This window comes from Nycticebus coucang, chromosome 1 (assembly GCF_027406575.1).
Source record: "Nycticebus coucang isolate mNycCou1 chromosome 1, mNycCou1.pri, whole genome shotgun sequence".
NCBI classification, from domain to species: domain Eukaryota; kingdom Metazoa; phylum Chordata; class Mammalia; order Primates; family Lorisidae; genus Nycticebus; species Nycticebus coucang.
This window is the reverse complement of record NC_069780.1, coordinates 570,511-591,397: the sequence shown is the minus strand read 5'-3', so window position 1 is coordinate 591,397 and position 20,887 is coordinate 570,511. Positions and strand designations below refer to the sequence as shown.

Below are 20,887 nucleotides of genomic sequence, written 5' to 3'. Positions count from 1 at the left end.
TGTTAGCATATGAAACTCAGTGATATATAAAATGTGGCATAAACTTCAATCAGCTTGAATTTGTACCAGAAGTACAAAGTTGGTTTAACCTTTAAATATCAATCAATGTAATTCACAACATTGATAGAATAAAAGTACAAAAATAACAAGATTATCTCCATAAATGCAAACAAAAGCATTTGATCAAATTGAAACTTGATTTATTATAAAAACTTAGCAAACAGGGAGGGGGAAGGAGGGGGATTAATGGGATTACACCTGCGGTGCATCTTACAAGGGTATATGTGAATCCTAGCAAATGTGGAATGTAAAGGTCTTAGCAAAATAACTAAGAAAATACTACAAAAGCTATGTTAACTAATGTGATGAAAATGTGTCAAACGATCTATGAACCAAGTGTATAGTGCCCCACAATCATACTAATGTACACAGCTATGGTTTAATAAAAAAAAAAAAAAAAAAAAAAACTTAGCAAACTAAAAAGAAGAGCACTACCTTAATTTGATAAAGTGATGGCAAAGTTCTATGTATTGTGAAATACTAAAAGCCTTTTTCTCAAACTGGGAGCAGAGGAAGGACGCTACTGTCTCCACTCTGTCCATCAGTGTGTTGGGGTCCCACGACATTGGCAAGACAATCAACCAACCAATTGATCAATCATTGAATTAAAACAAAACACTAATAAAAATATGAACAATGGAAAAGAAGTAATAATACCCTTTTTATCTGCAAATGACATGATATTGTAGGTCTTTCTGTATATAAGACCACAGACAAAAATCAACAAATATAATATGAAATTTAAAAGATAATACCATTTAAAGTCAGGTAGAAAAAAATCAAACACCTAAGACTGGTTGTAGGAATACATGTATAAGACTCCTCAGATGCTTATAAAACATTATTGAGAAAAATTAAGAAAATATTAATAAATGATAGAATGTACCAAGTCCAGGGATAGGAAGCATCACTCTTTTTTTTTTTTTTTTTTTGCAGCTTTGGCTGGGGCCGGGTTTGAACCCACCACCCCTGGTATATGGGGCCAGCGCCCTACTCCTTGAGCTATAGGGGCCACCTGGAAGCATCAGTCTTTTAAGAAGTCATTGTACTCCAATTTATCTGTAGATTCAATGTTATATCAGAAAAATTCTAGAAATTTCTTTTTGGAAATTGATGAGTGTTAGAATTTCTAAGGAAACACAATGGACCAAAAATAGCCAAGACAACTTTGAACAAGGGAAGTAGATAGGATTTATATCACCAAACACCAGGACAGTCTATAATGGCAGTAATTACAGCAGTGTGATGTAGCAGAAGGACAGCAAAATAGATCAGAGAAACAGTAACAAGCTCAGACACAGATCCAGGTTTGGTCTGTACTGGATTTATAGCAGTGCTGGCATGAAGTGGAGAAAGGATTGTGTGTACTCATTTTCAGTAAGATGTACAGGGTCAATTAACAGCAATCTAGAAAAAAATAAATTCATCTTTACTCCAAATTGTTGATTCAAGTGCAGATAGAAGCACATTAAAGTTTCCAGATGGAAACATGGGAGGATATATTTATGAAAGGCAAAGAATTCTTAGACCACACAGAGATTACACTTTAAAGACTGATTAACTTTTAAATTAAAATTAAGAAATGCTGTCCTTTAAAAGTTACCTTTAAGAAGTTCCACTTCCAGCTTGGCGCCAGCCACAGCCACGTACACTGGAGCTGGCAGGTTAGAATCCAGCCCAGCCCACCAAACAACAATGACAACTATAACCAAAAAATAGCCGGGCATTGTGTCGGGTGCCTGTACTCCTAGCTACTTAGGAGGCTGAGGCAAGAGGATCTCTTAAGCCTAAGAGTTTGAGGTTGCTGTGAACTGTGACACCACAGCACTTTACCAAGGGTGACATAGTGAGACTGTCTCAAAAAAAAAAAAGAAAGTTCCACTTCCATTAATGGAAAAGTACCTCATATTGAGCCCTTCAAGGCTAATAATTATAAACTTTAGAAAAATATAAAAATCAACCATATGAAGACAGTGGATCATGACAAAGACCAATCAGAAACTGAAGAAAAGACAATCTATGGAGGGAAGGAATTGTGCTGCTGAGATGTGGATGTCTCAGAATCTTCAGACAGCATAATTGCCTACATGGAAAAGTCAAAGAATCTGCAGGCAGGCTAGTGACATCAATAGAGACTCAGAAAATGTCCCTAACACCAATCAGTAACATTCCTACACGCCAGCAAGAAATGACTAGAAAATCTAATAGAAAACTTACTCGTGACTGGGAGAGAAACGCTACACACAGGAATGAATGCAAAAGGTACTTTTTATATTGCATTTTGAGTAAAATTACAAAATGAGAGTAAAGGAACTAACAGAAGGCATGAATAAATGAAGAGATGTGCCATGCTGATAAAGAGTTATCAAGATAAAGAGGTTAAATATTTCCAAAATGTTCTGTGAGATAAATAGAGTTTTTATCAAAATCTCCAAAAATCTTTTTGGAACTTAAAACGGTAAGTTGATCCTTAAAAGGTTAAGAATTACTGATATAAATTTGAAGAAAAACAAGATTGAGAAACATATGCTCTCAGAAATCATGAAATCATGTGTGGCAGAGGTTGGCAAACCACAACCCGTGTGCCAGATCTGGCTTGCAACTTGCCTTTACAAGTAAATAATTATTTGAAAGCAGTCATGCCCATGTATTTTTATTTTTATTTGATTTTTTTCTTATTGTTTATGGCTACTTTTGGGGTGCAATGGCAAAATTGAGTAGTTACAATGGAGACCATATGGTCTGCAAAGCCTCAAACATTTTCCTGATCTACATTAATTAAATTTATTCGGTACTGAGAGAAAAGAAGATCAACAGATGCAAAAAACCAGGGAGCTAAGAATCATGAGGCTCTTTGGTATATAATGTAGGAGACATTACACATTAGTGGAGAAAAGACGAACTCTGTAATAAAAACATCTGGAGAAACAGACTATTAATAAAAAATATATAAAATTAAGAAAACATACAAATAAATTATTAATTTATACCATCATGAAAATTAACTCTTGGAGTTTTTTAGGACCTGAATGTGAAAAAGTAAAAATGTTAAAATTTAGATGAAAATATCAAGATGAGAAAGATTTTGTAAGATTATGTGGTTCATAGCATAAAATATTAAGGAAAAGTATGATCAACAGCCTATTAAAAAAGCCACGGTGGGTGAAAAGATCTCATTGTCTAATGAATCATCGAGCTGTATCCTGGGATTAAATGATTAATTAATGGGTGAACATGACTGATTAATATCCAGTATAATGACATTAATATCCAGCACGTATGAGGAACTCACATATATTCAGAAGAAAGAAAGATTGACCTAAGAATAAAAGAAAAGCTAAATTCATGAACAAGATTCTCTGAAGAAGAAACACAAATTCCTTCAAAATATGTGAAATGTAATGTGGTAATCAATGGTAAAATTTTTAAAAAAGACAAAATATGTGAAATGATAATTATTCTTACAAGTGATTAAGAAAAGCATATGGAACAGAATTTCACTTGTATCAGAATTGTGGCAATATTAGAAAATTGATACCTTGTGAAAACACATTTTTCAAAAACTTCTACCTGGTAGCAGTTTGTTTCGGCAGGAGAAAAAGCCAGGATGATGGAATCTCCAGGAACAGAGTCAAGGTGATCCTGTCACCACAAAGCTGCCTTGGGTGTATCTCTTGGGTAACTAATTCAAACTGGGCTGTGATTTTTTTCTAAATAACCAAGATGACTCCTATCTTGAAACATAAAAATGTGACCGTGATTAACACTAGTTGGACAAGTTTCATCTTATTTGTCCTCCACATCTTACCCGGCCCATAAAAAACAGCCAACCAACACTGAATATAAGACAGAAGTCAAAAGCTGTACCAGAAGGCTCTTCCGTGGGTCATCACTACCGTCACTGTCGTTATCATCCCAACACTGTTGTCTCCGAGACAGCCACGACATTCAGAGCACCATGCACAGGTGAGCGGATTTTACTCGGGAGATTGTCTGTCTATAACAAGTTGCTATAGAGTGTCTTCTAGCTTTTTGTTAATTGACTTATTCCTATAATTTGTTTTTTGTTCCTGAACATTGTCAAGAAACATGCTATTGTCTGAGGTCCAAGGGCCCTTTGACAAGTCTCTGGGAAAGTTTCAGAGTTAAGTAAAATAAAGAATCAGTTTAGCAAAATTTTGCTTACTGGGAAAGAATGGAAGCATATAACTGACCTAAAAGGTTAACGAAATGAGGCCTAACATTTCTTCTACGACTGCCTGTAAGAACTCTACCATGTTTGTTCTTTAGTAAGGTAATCAAAATCAAATTTCTAGGTCTCACTCGTCTCTGCTGCTTCCTGAGAGGGACCCACTTCCAACTCTCTGTGGAAGTGCTCTAAACTTTCTCTTTGAAAAAAAAAATCAAATTTCTAGTGTTAAAGGCTTTACTAAAAATAACTTAAAAATCTGAACGCTATTATAGATTTTTGGAATAATGCACTTTACAATATGGACTCTGACATTGCAGCTAACAATCTGCAAGTGCTCCCCAAACTTCACCAATTCCCAAATGGGTTCCCTGGCATAGACTTTTCTTCCGAAGCTCAGCAGACAGCACAGCAGAGGCTGCTCGCCCATGTGACACCATGCACCTGCTCCTCAGGACAGTGCCCTGGGGAAAAGTGTGACTTAAAACTCGCTAATAAAAAAGGTTTATTTTCATAAAATTCAGAGAATTCTACACTAGAATTTGCTTTAGCACTTTCTGTTATATAACAGGATTTAGGTACATCTAATTCAAACAGTAAACAAAGTTCTGATAAATGAAAACTGAATTTTTTTATGCTTTGCAGTTCACTAAACCACTAAAGCAATGCCAGAAGTGGTTATAAGGAAATCATGTCTAAGAAATAATACCTAACATGGACTGTGAGGAGAGAATTATAGTGAGCTGATACTTCAAAATTCTGAGTAATGTAATTAGCATCACTTTTTGTTACTACTTTAATTAATTAATTTTTATAAAAATTAATTAACCAGAGTCTCACTTTGTCATCCTGGGTAGAGTGCAGTGGTGTCACAGCAACCTCAAACTCCTGGGCTCAAATGATCCTCTTTCCTCAGCCTCCCAAGTACCTAGAACTACAGGTATCCGCCACAACACCCAGCTACTTTTTTTTTATTTTCTTTTTTCTATCTTTTTAGTAGAGATGGGGTCTACCTCTTGCTCAGGCTGGTCTCAAACTCCTGAGCTCAAGGAATCCATCTGCCTCAGCCTCCATAGTGCTGGAATTACAGGTGTGAGCCATGGCACCTGGCCTATTAACATTTCATTAACATCATTATTATTAGTTGATTAAGACAAATGATTGATTGTGCCAGAACAGCAAAGAGGTCTTACTTGAAGCAGATTGAGGCAATTATACTTTAGTTAATTATATGGAGTTAGTTAAATTCATTGAAGATTAATTTTCAACTTATTCTTTTTGTTAAATGAAGGATTCATTCTGGAATGCAAATTTCTAAATTAAAATAAAACCTGTGGACAAAAATTAATTTGGTAAATGAAAGTAAATTATTCATCAATGGATCTTTAAAAGAATATTTAGAACATTATTTTAACACATTCAGATATGGTTCAGAAATAATAATCAATTCCATTAATTCCTAGAGTCTCTGTACATGTATCACATTTATAGGGGAAGGGCTGAATTAATCATAAATTATTATAATCTTTTAAACATTAAATAATATCCACACTTATTTTGGCATGAAGAAAGCCATGGGAGGGAAACAAAGTCTTATCATAGCTACAGAAAACAATATGTATTCTTTAGAAATATCCAGGGCATCCAAAGGGAACTGTCAGAGAAAGGCCTCTCGTGAGCTGCAATGTAGTGATTGTTGGTATAGAAATCATCTCACCACCTAGAATCGTCATTTAGGCTGGGTGATATTTGAGCCCTTTAGACTAACATGCATGTCTCAGAAAGACTACAGTACCAGACTAAGTTGGAACCAGCTAATCTGAAAACAAATTTGAGGCTCACTCTGACAGTGCACTTTATAGTCACTGGAAGACATCGTCTGCACAGCCATTTTTTCCCCTGAGGCTGAGATTAAACAACAGAATTCAAGTATGAAAAGACACATGGAATATGCCTGAAATTAGAAGTGTCTTTGAAGAACTTGACAAATAATGTTGGTTCTGGGAAACCTGAATTAACAAGTCATCAAAAGAGACAAAGAGGTAGGATTAAGAACAGAGAACAGAGTGATCAGGAAGTAAGACTGGGCGGAGGAGCTCAGTGTGGTGTAAAGTACTGTCAGAAAAAAGCCAGTGGGCCTGGGAGGGGTGAGAACAAAAGATCTTCATGTTTAGAGGGAACATGGAACTCACCAAACATATCCCCTGACTATAAACTCTTCTGTTTGCCAGGGCTACTAGGGCTGACGCAGAAAGCAGAGATCAAGCTGAAGGAAGCAGTTGTGAAATTTGAAATCAGAAATTTTTGTATTACAATCCTTCCTGCCAATGGGCAGTTAGGTGGTATCATGTCTTTCAAGACACAAAACACAACTCGTGCCCAAGCCTTGTGTAGACGAGGTTCACTGAGGCCATAAAACCTGACTGCGACCCTAAACTGCTCTACCTGCACGGTGGTGCCCAGTCATACTATCTGATTCTTTTTCATGTAATTGATGGGTTTTGATGATAAAACAAGTAATATAAGCTACTGATTTATACTACACAAATAATCTACATTTGTTGTAGAAAAATTAGGAAATATAGTTAAGGAAAAAGTAAATAAAAAAGGAACAATCTATCCGTAGTCTTACAAGGCAGAGATACTGTGGTTCCTCTGTATGGTGCTTCCTCTCGCATTTCTTAGACCTGGAATTAAAAACTGGTATGTTATACATATTACTGTGTCTATAAATCTCCACATTCTTATGTTTATGATATGGATGTAGTTCACAAAGACACAATCAGGCCAAACCTGATGTTTTGTAACTGCTTTAGATTTAAAAGAAAAAAAGCAATTCAATTACTCCTCAGAGACATGAGGACAAAGACTGTGTGTGTTTGCTGACTGCTGCATTCGCAGCAGGTGACGTGGTGCTCAAACACCATTTGTTAAGTGGATGAGCTGTAGGGTCTCTGAGGTGCTCAAGGTTTCTGTGTTCTAGACTCACATAGGGATCCAGTGCACAGATTAGAAGTCATGCGGTGTAAATTTGGAATGCCTGCCATCTGATGTAAGCCATTCTTCCCTGGTGATAGGTACGGTGTGCCTTCCAGAAGAAGCCTGTGGCCACTGTGGAAGACAATCCTTGTTTTTCTCGGAGTGATGGCAATCCTGGGAGTAACTATTGGTCTCCTTGTTCATTTTCTGGTAGTTGGTCAGTATTGGCTATTTTCAATTTTCACCCTTATTATTAAATCTCCTTTTAATTTTAAACATAGATAAGAAATAACATGAATATTAAACTTCTTCTTGGACATTTCCCCATTTATTTACTATTTTAGTTCAACATGATTATTTCCTATTTTTTGACACAGAAGTTTATAATTTCTTTGAATCAAATGCCTCCTTGTAAATAATGTCACCAGCTACAGTGGTGTGGCTGAGCCCAAAATACTAAATACTTTGATGCCAATATTCATTGTCACTACAGGAGCTTGTGTAGTAGGTGATGTGCAGTGACATCCTGGATTAAACATCAAACTGCGAAATTCCTGCTTTTCTTGGCTCAATTCTGCTATTGCTCATTAAGAAATGATGAGTTAATAATAAAAAAAAAATTTTTTTTGTTTGTTTTTTGTTTTTTGTTTTTGGCTGGGGCTAGGTTTGAACCTGCCACCTCTGGCATATGGGACCGGCTCCCTACTCCTTGAGCCACAGGTGCCGCCAATAATAAAAAAAATTTTTAAAAAAGAAAAGAAATAATGAGTTAAGTGGAAATGAATTACCCCCAAATCACTCTCCCAATAGTAAATGGTCAAGCATGGTTGAATGGCTAAATGTTTGTACAGACTCGATCTTTTTGTTGTTGTTGTTTTTACTTTTTATTTTTATTTCAGATTAATGTGAGGGTACAAACAGTTAGGTCTCAATGTGTGCATTTGGCAGGTAGAGTCCCTGCTGTAGTCGTGTCCCGCCCCTGGGAGGTGTGACATAAACCCTTACATTGTGCCCATTAAGTGGAAGCACAAACTCAATTCTATTTTTAAAACCTTTAATAATAGTACATTCACAAATCTTGGTTTTCCAGTTTATCTCTCAGAAAAATAAGCCTTTAAATTGTCTAGTCATTTAGATCATTAAAAAAAATTGACACTGGATTCTCACAGTAATTCTTTAAGCTCGGGAGGGCAGGTCTTACCACCATCCCTGAGTCCACACACAGCTCATCGAGGCTCACAAGGCTCACATGACTCACTTGATAACACACCGTTTTAAATGGTATACAGCTCACTTAAAAGCTTAATAGTGTATCATTCTACATAGCATGATTTTTCAGGATTTTATTTCTCTGAAATACATCACCCTATACAACAGGCAGTGCTGATGTGCTTTGGACAATTCAGGGACAGGCAGGGGATCCCACTTCTTTCAACACGGCCTCCCCTCTGCTTCTCCTTTGCACTCTGGGCTTGGCCTTTGCACTCTAGTCTCCTGCCTGCTTATCTGTGCATGCCACCATCATCCTACAGATATTTCTGTCCTCTCCTTATAAAAAGTAACATTTTTCATATAATGTCCTTAAACACAATACTCTGAGTGGGGGTCCTCAAACTACAGCCTGCGGGCCACATGAGGCAGTGTGATTGTATTTGTTCCCGTTTTGTTTTTTTACTTCAAAATAAGATATGTGCAGTGTGCATAGGAATTTTTTCATAGTTGTTTTTTTTTTAACTGTATTCTGGCCCTCCAACAGTCTGAGGGACAGTGAACTGGCCCCCTGTTTAAAAATTTTGAGGACCTCTGCTCTGAGTCCTCAAAACCAACCTTCCTGTGAATAAATCCTTTCCATCTGTCAGTGGAGCCCAGTACCTCACTTAGTTACCCTTCCAAGGTATAGCATGTGTTTTCACAGGTGCCTTCTCCAAGGGAGACAATGGCTTAATGGAAAGCCCAGCACACCCTAGCTTGAGCAGGAAGTGCGTGGGATGAGAATTCTCCCTTCAATGTCTTCAATGGTTAAGCACCTAACATTTCACTTATAAGGCTAGAGTTGCTTGTTTTACTTGAAGTCAAATCAGTTGAATGGGATATTCATGAACAAAAGTAGACAACCTCTGTTACAAGGATTTTTGGAAGTCAGTTTGCAAGATGGGTTTGCTATGGGATTCTGGCCTAGGGAGGAACACAGTCTTTGTTAGCACTGAGAACATTAAGCTGGACAACAGCTGTTATAATTCCTCATTTAAATGGTATAAAATTAGTTTCCTTTAAGCTCTTGATCCTCAAAACTTTTTTCATTTTTTTTTCAATTTCAATAGGGGTAAAATATTTTTCATTACATGGATCACTTTTATAATGCTCGAGTCATGGTTATAGGTGTGCTTGTCGCCCAGCTGATATTCACTGTGCCCATTAGGTGGGTGTTCCCCTCCTCCCTTTCCCTGCATGCTTGATTTTTGCTGAGATTTCTCTTTCTCTATGCAAGTGAGTGCTCATCAGTTAGTTCCAATTGAATAGTAAATACATTTGGTGTTTGTTTTCCATTCTTTAGATAAGGGGTGCTCAAACTAAGGCCCGTGGGCCACATGAGGCAGTGTGATTGTATTTGTTCCCGTTTTGTTTTTTTATTTCAAAATAAGATATGTGCAGTGTGCAAAGGAATTTGTTCATAGTTTTTTTTTTTTTTAAACTATAGTCCGGCCCTCCAACGGTCTGAGGGACAGTGAACTGGTCCCCTGTTTAAAAAGTTTGAGGACCCCTGCTTTAGATACTTCTGTTAGGATAATGGTCTCCAGTTACACATAAATTATTGCAAAAGGCATTAATTTATCCTTCTTTGTGGATTGCTAGCATTTCATGGAATACTCTGTTAATCCTCTATGATTTAATGGGGACTTGGGTTGATTCCACATCTTTGTGAATTGTGCTACAATATGAAAGTTCGAGTGCAGGTGTCTTTTGATACAAATGACTTATTTTGGATTACTGGGTCAAATGGTAGGTCTAACTTTTAGTTCTGTGAGGTTTCTCCCTGTGACTTTCCATAGAGTTGTACTAATTTTCAGTCCCACCAACAGTGTATGGGTGTTCTTTTCTCTGCTTCCACATGAGCATCTATTCTTTTATGACTTTTCAATAAAAGTGACTCTAACAGGGTAGGGTGAGACATATCTCATTGAGAATTTAATTTGCATTTCCTTGATGATCAACAACTTTGAGCACTTTTCATACATTTATTGGCCATTCTTTTGAAAAGCTTCTGTTCATGTCTTTTGCTCACTTTTTTAATAGGGTCATTTGTCTTTTTCTTGTGGATTTGCTTGAGTTCTTTATAGATTCTGGTTATTAGCCCTTTCTTGGATATATAGATTGTGAATATTTTCTCCCATTTAGTAGGTTACCTATTTGCTCTATTGATTATTTCCTTGGCCATACAGAAGCTTTTTAATTTAATGAATTCCTATTAATTTGTTTTTGTTGTTGCTATAATTGCCATTGAGGACTTCATCAATTCTTTGATTTAGGCCAATAGCTAGAAGAGTTTTTCTAACATTTTCTTCTAGAATTATATTGTTTTATGCCTTACCTTTAAATCTTTTATCCATCTTGGATAAATTTTTATGAGTGGTGAGAGATTTGGATGCTGTTTCATTCTTCTGCATGTCACTGTCCAATTATCCCAGCACCATTTATTGACTAGGGCAGTGGTTCTCAACCTGTGGGTTGTGACCAATGATAATACATCCTGCATATCAGATATTTACATGATAATTCATAACAGTAGCAAAATTACAGTTATGAAGTAGCAGCAAAACTGATTGTATGGTTGGGGGTCACCACAACATGAGGAACTGTATTAAAGGGTCGTGGCATTAGGAAGGTTGAGAACCACTGGACTAGGGATTCTTTTCCCGGGGGCATACTGTTCAGTAGGACAGGGCAGGATCTGTCCTGTGTGCCTTTTGGAAGCATTGTGGTGATTATGATGGATACACAAGGTTACAATCTATTAGTCCATGACAGTGTTTTAGAGAGGCAGTGAAATATATGTATATCTTAAAATAAAAGGTTTTCTCATCAACTTTGGGATCAAGGGCAATTTATCATGTAAGACTATTCCTATGTCCATAAAAGTGGGAATCACTGGCCACATTATAGAGCACAGAATAAATTTTCATTGAATTTGTTGAGTAGTTCAAGCTGCCACAGCAGAATGCCACAGACTGACTCAAATGAAAGACATTTATTTTCCTACAATTCTAGAGACTAGAAATCTAAGAGCAAAGTGCCAGTAAGTGTCTGTTGCTCTTCTTATAAAGATGCCAGTCCTGTTGGGTCAGGGCCTCATCTTAATGATCTTTAACTTTGATTCACTTCTTAAAGCACCCATCCCCAAATGTGGCCACACTGGTGTTTATAGAGTTTCGACATATGAATTTGGGGGCAGGGAAAAAATTTAATCCATAACAATAATCAAGGAAAAATTAATTTTAAAATGGTACATTGAACCAATGTGGCTTCTCAGCAAAATTATAACTAAAGTCAGGTGTCTAAAAATCCTTATTTCTCTAAGTTGGCCATGACATTTGTGACTTTTGACAAATTGCCTACTTGTAAATAGCCAGTTTTAGCATTTTTCATGAGACATAAACTTTGCAGATTTTAGCTATTTACTCTAGCTCATTTGGTGACAAATTTCACAGATTAAAATCATGAAATAGTAGGAAGAACAGGGTGTTGGAGTTTATTGTAATTTCATCTTTGTGATTAATAAGGAAGATCCTAAGTTCTCACATGATATGCCAAGATGCACATGAAGGCTGCAAGAGAGTGTGAATCCAGCCAGAAAGTGAAGGGCAGTGCTGGCCGCGCTCCCTAGGTCAGAACAGCTTAGAAGACGGATCAGACCATCACTGCGCCAAGGCTTGAGAGCAGCAGAGGAAACAGGTTTCATCTTGAGTGCTCACTCAGGATCCTTAGTGGTGCTGACATGGCTGTTTTGAGGAAGATGCAGGCAGTAATGTGTATTATCACACAAAGGAAAGAAAAGAGATCATTCAGTGGATGTTGGGTTTTCCCAACCCCACAATAAACAGATGTTCATTCTCCTCCCCTCCCTCCTTCCACCCCTTAGGTTATTTCTAACACTGGGTTGAAAATTTTGAAGCAGAGATATAAATGGACTTCATGCTTCTTTGAAAATTGTTTGAGTATTTATTTTACAGGAAAGGTTTACTATTATCAAGGTGATTTTCATATTTCTGGAGTCAAATACCATGATAGTTGTCAAATCGCTGCTTCTCCAGAAAGCACGGCTCTAAGCAAAGATATTGAGACTAAGGTAAATCAGAGATTTTTTTTCTACTCATTTTATTATAAATTTGATTGAAACATACATGGCAGCTTTTTTTTTCTCTTGGCAGATGCTGTATATGTTTCAAAATTCTAGTATATATAAAGAATATGTCAACTCTGAGGTCATCAAGCTTTTGTAAGTACAAATTCATCCAAGATCTTTGAAGAGGGTGGGTAACACATCACACAGCCCTAATTTCAGGTAACAACAAACATAAAAGTATAAAACAAACATAAAAGTAGAGGAAACAAAAAGGAAGGAAGGAAGCAAAAAAGGAAGAAAGGAGGGAGGGAGGGAAGGAATAAAAGGAAGGATGGAAGGAAGGAAGGAAGAAAAGGAAGGAAGTAAGGGAGAAAGAAAAGAAAAGAAAAGGAAAGATAAAGAAAATAAGGAAAGAAAGAGGAAGGGAAAAGAAACAAAGAAAAAAGAACAAGAGAGAGAGCTAGTTTTCCATAAAATAAAGTATCACTCACCATATTTGGCAAACTCTTGTTCAGGGCAGGAGCTACCGTAACACACCTGTGGCCCCCTCCCTACTTTCAGGCTTTCTGCCCATGTGCTGGACTCCTCTGCTCCCTTCCACACCCACCTGGATGTACCTTCCCTGAAACAGTCCTCTTTTGGTTTCTTTAGTAATTAGCAATCTCTGCAATGGCTGCAAAGCAAAGTTGATATTTTTGGACAACATTTGTCTCAATAGTCTTTGAAGGGTGCCTGAGGGCAGTTCTGGGGGAGGTGCAGGGAGGAAGGTGACATGTGAGGGACAGGGCACTGGAACTTGGTAACTGCCAGAATCCATTCTGGAGAATTCTGAACTCCCAAAACAAAATTAAAAATCCAGCTGACCGACCAACCAACCTACTCACAGATAAACAAAAACCTTCCAAGACCCTTCAGCTGATCGTAATTATTGGGATATAGAATTGTGGGTTGTTTTTTTTTTAAAGTTGTGATTAATATGACTTTTGGTTTGAAAGCCTTACAAACGGATTAGTCTCTCCTCTTGATTAGTAAAAAGCAAGTGCCAAGCGCACCGTCAAGACGCTCTCTGCGCTGCTGCGGGGAGCCCTCTGTGTCCCTGTCCCTCGTGTCCCTGCCACGTGCAACTGCGGGGACCCTTCTCCGCACAGCTGGGGAGGTCTTTGAATGCTTCCTTGTTCTGCTTTTACATTGAACTTTCTCTAAAATTAAATTGTTAGAAAAATTCTGCATGAAATTATAACAGAATCTCATGCCAGTTGTTGGTTGGCGTGTCCGGAGCTTCTCAAATGCACAAAAAATGTCGTGTTTTTTGTTCCGAAAACAACAGCTCTGAACCAGCTAGAAGATTCTTGGGGACCTTTGCACTTCATGCACACACTGGGGCAGTGCCTGTGTGTCTTTCATTAGTGCGTGTAAACAACACAGAATAATTAAAATGTGGGACTCAGCCTGTTGGAACACGTTCTGAGCAGCGAGGACGCTCTCTGTCGCCCGCAGGCCGAACGCCCAAGGCTCGCGCGTGCACCTGCGGCTGACCTTGGCCTTTCCTCTGGCGCGCAGACACCGCGTGCGCACTCAGATCCGGGCCGTCTTGTATCAGCTGTTGAAGGACAACGCGGCCTCCTGGAAGGCTGTCCCCACTTCCATTAAACTTGCAGGTAGGCATTTGACTCATTTCCGTTAGTTTCTATTGCTTAAGTAACTAAACTAAGAATTTCAAGGATTTGGGGGGAAGTATGCTTAGCACACTCCATGCTGCGGGCAGTGCCTTGGCGAGGGGAGGCGAAGGCCCGCGGGGTGCTGTGCAGACGGGGCGGGACCAGGCTGAGCTCAGAAACCGCCGGGGCTCGGATGGGCTCGCCGCCCAGTGCGCAAAGGGGAAGGGTCTCCATGAGGCGTCTTTCCTCCTGACTCCCCAATCAACGGGGAGCAGATTTATGGTCTTCCTGGTCATTAGTAAGGGTTAGGGCTAGGAAATTAGCATTTATGTTCTTGTTCTTGGGACAAACTCTTTGGTCAAATGTTACTTATTTTACTTCATTATTTACTTTCAGAAATCAGCAAGGCTAATTATGAAATGCTTGCCAACAACTGTAAGTTAAGAACCTTTATTGCAAATATGATACATTCACAAGTATTTCCTCATCATTTTTTAGTATCTTTGAAATACACCACATAGAAATCCACAGTACTCTTTCAAAAGTACTGGATATACCAGACATGAACTTGGAATTTCTTCTTGAAAAGCAGCACTGGTCCACAAATTTAACATTTGTAAGGAATTATACACAGAAGGTGAAATGAGAGTTGCTTTCCCATAATGAAATTATAATTGAAGAATGTCAGAGCTAAGTCAATTAAAATAAGAAAGACTGCAGGAGAAAGGGCCTGGTGGTGTAAGAACACACAATCAGACTAGGCTACCTCAAATACACTTATTAGATAAGACAGTTCATCCTTTTTAATTTTTAATTTTTATTTTTAGAGACAATCTGGCCAAATTGCCCAGGTTAGAGCATAATGATTCATGGGTGCAGTCAGAGCACATTTCCTCCTAGACCCCTGAGGCTCAGCTGCCCTCTTTCCTGGGACTGCAGACACACACACCACTGTGCCCAGATGCTTCTTCCCCGTAAATTCTCTGTGGAGCACCACACTGACCACAGTTCACACACACGCGTTTGTTCACGCAGCGGACACCCCCTTAGTGTCTGTGATCTGCATACACTGCCAAGATGGAGGTTGAAGTGAGGCAATTCTCCACCCTCAAGAATTTTGCAATCTACCTGGAAGGCAAGAATTATAACAAATAGGTACAAAAAAAATGCAGTGGTTGGGAGAGGCTGACAAACAGGGTAAGAGTCCTGGGGACCACTGCACACCGTACCTCTCTCTCTCTCACCACACTACACTTGGGGAACACACTGGGGAACACACTGCACTCAGGACCACTGGGGAGCACTCCATGCTCTGGGACCACTGCTGACCGAACCAGAGGAAAGAGACAGCAAGCAGGAGATGCAGGAAGGCCCAAGGGCTTCAAGTAATATTTGTAAGATATATATATATATATATTTTTTTTTTTTAATTTACTTTTGTAGAGGATCCATTGGGGGTACAAAGAACTAGGTCACACTGATTGCATTTGTTAGGTGAAGTCCCTCTAAAAAGCATAATTGCCAGTACCTGATCTTGTATAAATAAATCCTTTTCTAGGTTGTGGGAGGCGAGTGACCAACAGTATTGTAGCTGGCAACAAAGTTGTGAATGGGAAAGACGCGCTGGCAGGGGTGTGGCCGTGGCAGGCCAGCTTGCAGCGGGAAGGCCGGCACCGCTGCGGGGCCTCACTGGTCAGCAGCAGGTGGCTGCTGTCTGCTGCTCACTGCTTCCAAAGGTGAGTGCAGAAGCCACGAATGAAGGCTGCAGTGCAGGCCTATCTGGACGGCCTCAGGGGCAGCTGTGGCAAGGTTCACCAAAGCCACATGAAGTTCACACACAGGAGATTTATAACCGGCATAACTGAAGGGCAATGAAAACATTTAAATTAGGAAAAGGAAGGAAAAGTCAATGGAAATAATTATCACTTTCCAAATAGTCACCTTAGCCTGATGTTAAACGCTTTGCTGGTATCATTTTATTCGATCACACCAATAATTCTGTATGGAAGGTACAATTTAACCTATTTAAAAACGAGGACACTAAGGCTTAAGAAATGTGATCAACTCGTCCTGGATCACACTACTCTTAAATAAAAGACACTGGATGTGAACTCCAGTGCATCCAGCCACAGTGATCAGGTGCTTATTTGTCTTGCCTTCTGGAGGTTTATGATCTAGTTGAAAAAATTTAATGTGATATATTAAAAATACAAGGTAGCATAGCATAGTAAACATCACATGTATGACACATGTGATGTTCTACGGAAACTTGAAGGAGAAAGAAACTGTCTCCATTAAATGTAAAATTCAGTCTGGACCCGAAAGATGGAAGATTGATTGCTGGGATAGAATAATGCACATGTTAGTTGGGAAAACAGCCTTCCTCAAATGTGTGGGAAGGAAAAACACAAGTTGTATTCTGTGGACAGTAAACAAAAAGAAGCAGAGAAAAATCTTTAAAAGAAAACATTAGAAAATATACTTGGAAAATTTAGTTTTATTGGTTGTAATGAGAAACTTGCTGAAGAAGTCTCTGACAAAAACATTTGTAGGGCTTGTCTTCCTGAAGCCATTTTTAAAAAGTGGCCCATGGAGTGGGGACTGTCTGGGGGCTTGTTAAAAGTAGATCCTTGAGCAATGCCTTTTAAATATAAGTCTCCCCAAGGCAGAGCTGAGTGGATTCTAAGAGATCAGAGTTTACAAAGCACGCTGGTGACTGTATAGAATTGCTGAAGGTTTAAAATGAGATAGAAGGGTACGAGAGAAGACTGTTATAGCTACATGAGGATCTTGGAACCTAAAACAAATAACACCTGGCATTTTAAAAGAAGGGTGAGAGTAAGGAGGATGTTAGGTCCTAAACCGAGGAAGGGCCTCAGTGGGGAACTGGAGATTCTGGTCACAAGATCGAGATTAGAGGCCAAGATACATAGATAAGGCCACACAGTAGGGGACTGGGTGAAAGCAGCTGCCCCAGACTCCAGGAACCCAGAGGTAAACAATAAGACAAATTCCAGACCCACCCACTTAGGAGGCTAAGGATGCACCTAAAATTCCTACAAAAGCAGGTACTGGATACCACTGAGTTACCAGAGGTTCCAGGGGTGATTCCTACAAAAGCAGGTGCTCAGAAACTGGATACCACTGAGTTACCAGGGTTTCCAGGGGCTCTCTTGAAGGATCTTCTGAAAGTTGACAGGTCTAGGAATTCTTAGCGCTATTCTTTTTTATTTTACTTATTTTTTGAGACAAAGTCTCACTCTGTCCCCTGGGTAGAGTGCCGTGGTGTCATAGCACAAAGCAAGCTCAAACTCCTGGGGCCCAAGTGATCCTCCTGAGTAGGAACTACAGGTACCCACCACCCCACCCAGCTAGGTTTTCTATTTTTAGTAGAGACGGGGTCTTGCTCTTGCTCAGGCTGGTCTCAAACTCCTGAGCTCAAGGGATCCACTCTCCCCAGCCTCCCAGAGTGCTGGGGTTACAGGAGTGAGCCACCTCACCTGGCCTCTTAGCCCTATCCTTATGTGACTGCTATATTTATGACATATCCATGTCAAAAATATTCTTATTTTAAAATAAGAATTTAAGTGGTTTATGGTGTTGTTTGGGAACCTTACGCATTAAAATTATGAGATAACTAAGGACCACTAGTAGCACTGCTGTGACCCAGAAACTGAGTGTGTTTTATTTATGTTCTGTCCTCCAGGGCAAGCAATTCAGAAGACTGGACTGTCCACTTTGGAAATGTAGAAAAAAACCCACATATGATCCGGAAAGTCCAGAACATTATTCTTCATGAAAATTATAGCAATTTTGCGTATCACGACGACATTGCCCTGGTGCAGCTTGCGGAGGATGTTCCTTTTACCAAGTTCGTCCGCAGTATCTGTCTTCCTGATGCCAACTTGGAGCTCTCAGAAAATGACAGTGTTGTGGTGACCGGATGGGGAGCACTTTCTCAGAATGGTAAGATTTTTTAAAAAACCTGATAGCTTCATGGGAATAATTATTTAACTGATTATTCAATCATCCACATATGCAATTAATCAGTAAATATACTGAAAAGAAAAAGTTATGGGACAAAAAGCACAGTGTTACATGGTAGCCACTTTTTAAACTGATTCTGGGATGGAAATTGTCAAATCTGGAATTATTTGCTAGATAGTTAGTTACAACAAAGGTCTGTGAGAGACTGAAGGCCTGGGCCCTACCCTGCTCTTGGTACTGAAAGAGTCTGTTTTATGCTCTATGCTCTTGTCCCTATAAACCAGGCTGAGACCCAATAACATACAGGCTTTATTGCCTTTAGGTTCCTTCCCAGATATACTCCAACAAGCCTTTTTGAAGATTATTGATAATGAAAGCTGCAATGCCCCACACGCCCTGTCTGGGTTGGTGGACAAGACGATGCTGTGTGCCGGGTTTATGTCAGGGGAGGCTGACGCCTGTCAGGTACGTCCAGATACATTATTGGGTCATTTTCTCCCACAGAGCCAACCAAACCAAAGTCACATAATCTTTTTGTTGTTGTTAATGATTTTCATCTAGTAGCTTCTTATTTCAATCCACTAAAAAAATTACTAATCCCATTTGTTTACCAGACACCAGCCTAGATGCTGGGAATGCCTTGGCAAACGGAACCCTGTCCTCATGAACTCACCAGTCTGGGAATCCATATGAGATATAATACCTACAGTTTATAAGATGATTTTGGTCCTATTTTCTGGGCCAGCTATGGACCTAGAATGTTGCCTCCTCCATATCCAGAGATGCAGCTAAAGGCTGAGCACGTCTGCTCACTCTTTGAAGGCTTCTTCACGGAGATAAGCTCAGGGCAGTGTCCACAGAGGCCAGGTCACCATCTCCATACTCAGGGCTGGATTCATTATAAAGTTAATTACTGGTCTTCCCATTCCAACATTTGGCAGCTGTAGACAATATATTCTGGTTTGTAACTGCCTTAGGTTTTGGCATCAGGAAGTATCGATAACTCTGGAAGAAAGGCAGAAGGAAATTCTTTAACGAGACAAAAAACATTTTTTCCTTCTGTTTTTAGAATGATTCTGGAGGACCATTAGCTTATCCTGATTCCAGAAATATCTGGCACCTTGTTGGAATAGTCAGCTGGGGTCATGGATGTGGCCAAGAAAATAAGCCAGGTGTTTATACACGTGTGACTTCTTATCGCCATTGGATTGCATCTAAGATTGGGCTCTGAAAACAGTGATCACAGACAGAACATGAAGACAACAGCCTGGCTTCTCACCTGCTGCTTTAGGATTTTCTTTTTCTGATTGTTTGTAAGCTAATTATTCTCTTATATATGAAAACATAAATGTCTTTATCCATATTTAATGGATACATAAAATGAAAACATAATGTCTTTATCCATTATTTATTTAATTATACCTAAAATACTCTCTATTCATTTTTCTTTTCACCAATGTAGGAGACAGGAAGAAAAGAAAATAAAGAAGGCCAACATATAATTTTTATTAGTAGCCCAGTTATTATTTATTTTACCAAGATATTTACAATTGACCTTAATTTGTTTTTTCAGAATTGAAAGAAAATAAAATATAGATTTTGTTAGTATAAGAACATGTAGGGGATTTGACAAATACATTATTTTTTGTAATATCAATTATAATTGTATATTGTTAAGCTTGAATATGTGAGACAAATAACGTACATTTATTTTTTACTTACACGTAAGATAATATGTGTACCTCAGCAAATCATGCAAACTTGAAGTGGATGAGGGATATTAGAGGTTCAGCTAGACCAAATCTATGAACTTATAGATCAAGGAACTGAAGACCAGGAAAGAGAATTTATTTGCTTAAAGTCATTCTTGCTGATCTCTGATAAACTGGTGAATTTACCCTTACACAAATTTACTTTCATTGAGTTTAGATCCAAAATTTATCAGGAATTAAAAAATGATTTTTAAGTTACAATTATTCATATAACATTTTCTTCATATTCTTCTTTTGTCACTTGTTTGCTTTGTCTTGCACCAAAAATAATGTGAGGTCCTTGGGGCAGGGGATGTGGTGTCTATTTCTGTAGCTCTCTTTATAGTAAAGTGCAATTGTATGGGAGCTGACTTTGTAATTGCTACAAATAACCTTCCGTAATTCCCTAATATTAGTAAAAGTAGAAAATGTTCAAGGCAGCTAAAATAAACTTTAAAAACACTCTTTCAATTGTCCATGGAGGTGCTCCTTCTTTTATTCTTTTTTGGTTGTGAAGTATGGCTCAGATGACATGCAGAATGACACCAAGCCAACCCATAACCAAGTGGCATCTCTCTGTCCCCACTTCTTCCTCATACATATTTATTGAGCACATAGTGAGTCTCAAGAACTGTCCAGCAAACTGAATCCATAAGCACTTTAAAGAGAAAATACACCACGATCAAGTGGGTTCTACAAGGGATGCGACAGTTTAACACACACATATAAATAATTGTGAGACGTCACAAAAACAGAATTAAGGACAAAACCTATATAACTAACTCAATAGATGCAGAAAAAGCACTCAATAAAATTCAACCTCCTTCATGACAAAAATCCTCAGCAAGTTCAGCGTAGACGGAACATACCTGAAAATAATGAAGGCTAGCTATGATGAAACCACAGCCATCATCATATTACT

General features: G+C 38.7%; 1 protein-coding gene across 2 annotated transcripts; it reads left to right on the top strand.

Moving 5' to 3' along the window:
• Positions 1-3,914: 3,914 nt before the first annotated feature.
• On the top strand, positions 3,915-19,577 carry LOC128584688 (transmembrane protease serine 11B-like). Of its 2 annotated transcripts, XM_053590601.1 has the most exons (11): positions 3,938-4,026; positions 5,107-5,189; positions 7,327-7,445; positions 12,457-12,572; positions 12,655-12,722; positions 14,067-14,227; positions 14,624-14,662; positions 15,786-15,963; positions 17,934-18,193; positions 18,537-18,679; positions 19,284-19,577. In XM_053590601.1, exons 3-11 carry the CDS (start codon positions 7,394-7,396, stop codon positions 19,443-19,445), a joined length of 1,179 nt encoding a protein of 392 aa, XP_053446576.1. In that variant the 5' UTR covers positions 3,938-4,026; positions 5,107-5,189; positions 7,327-7,393; the 3' UTR covers positions 19,446-19,577. The 2 variants fall into 2 exon arrangements, with proteins under 2 accessions (XP_053446142.1, XP_053446576.1); XM_053590167.1 differs by lacking the exon at positions 5,107-5,189 and having other exon boundaries at positions 3,915-4,026.
• Positions 19,578-20,887: the final 1,310 nt, after the last annotated feature.

Coding starts and splice junctions, on each gene's coding strand:
- LOC128584688 (XM_053590167.1), top strand. Junction 12,573..12,654: donor GCAAAGATATTGAGACTAAG/GTAAATCAGAGA, acceptor TTCTCTTGGCAG/ATGCTGTATATGTTTCAAAA. Junction 18,194..18,536: donor GGGAGCACTTTCTCAGAATG/GTAAGATTTTTT, acceptor TATTGCCTTTAG/GTTCCTTCCCAGATATACTC.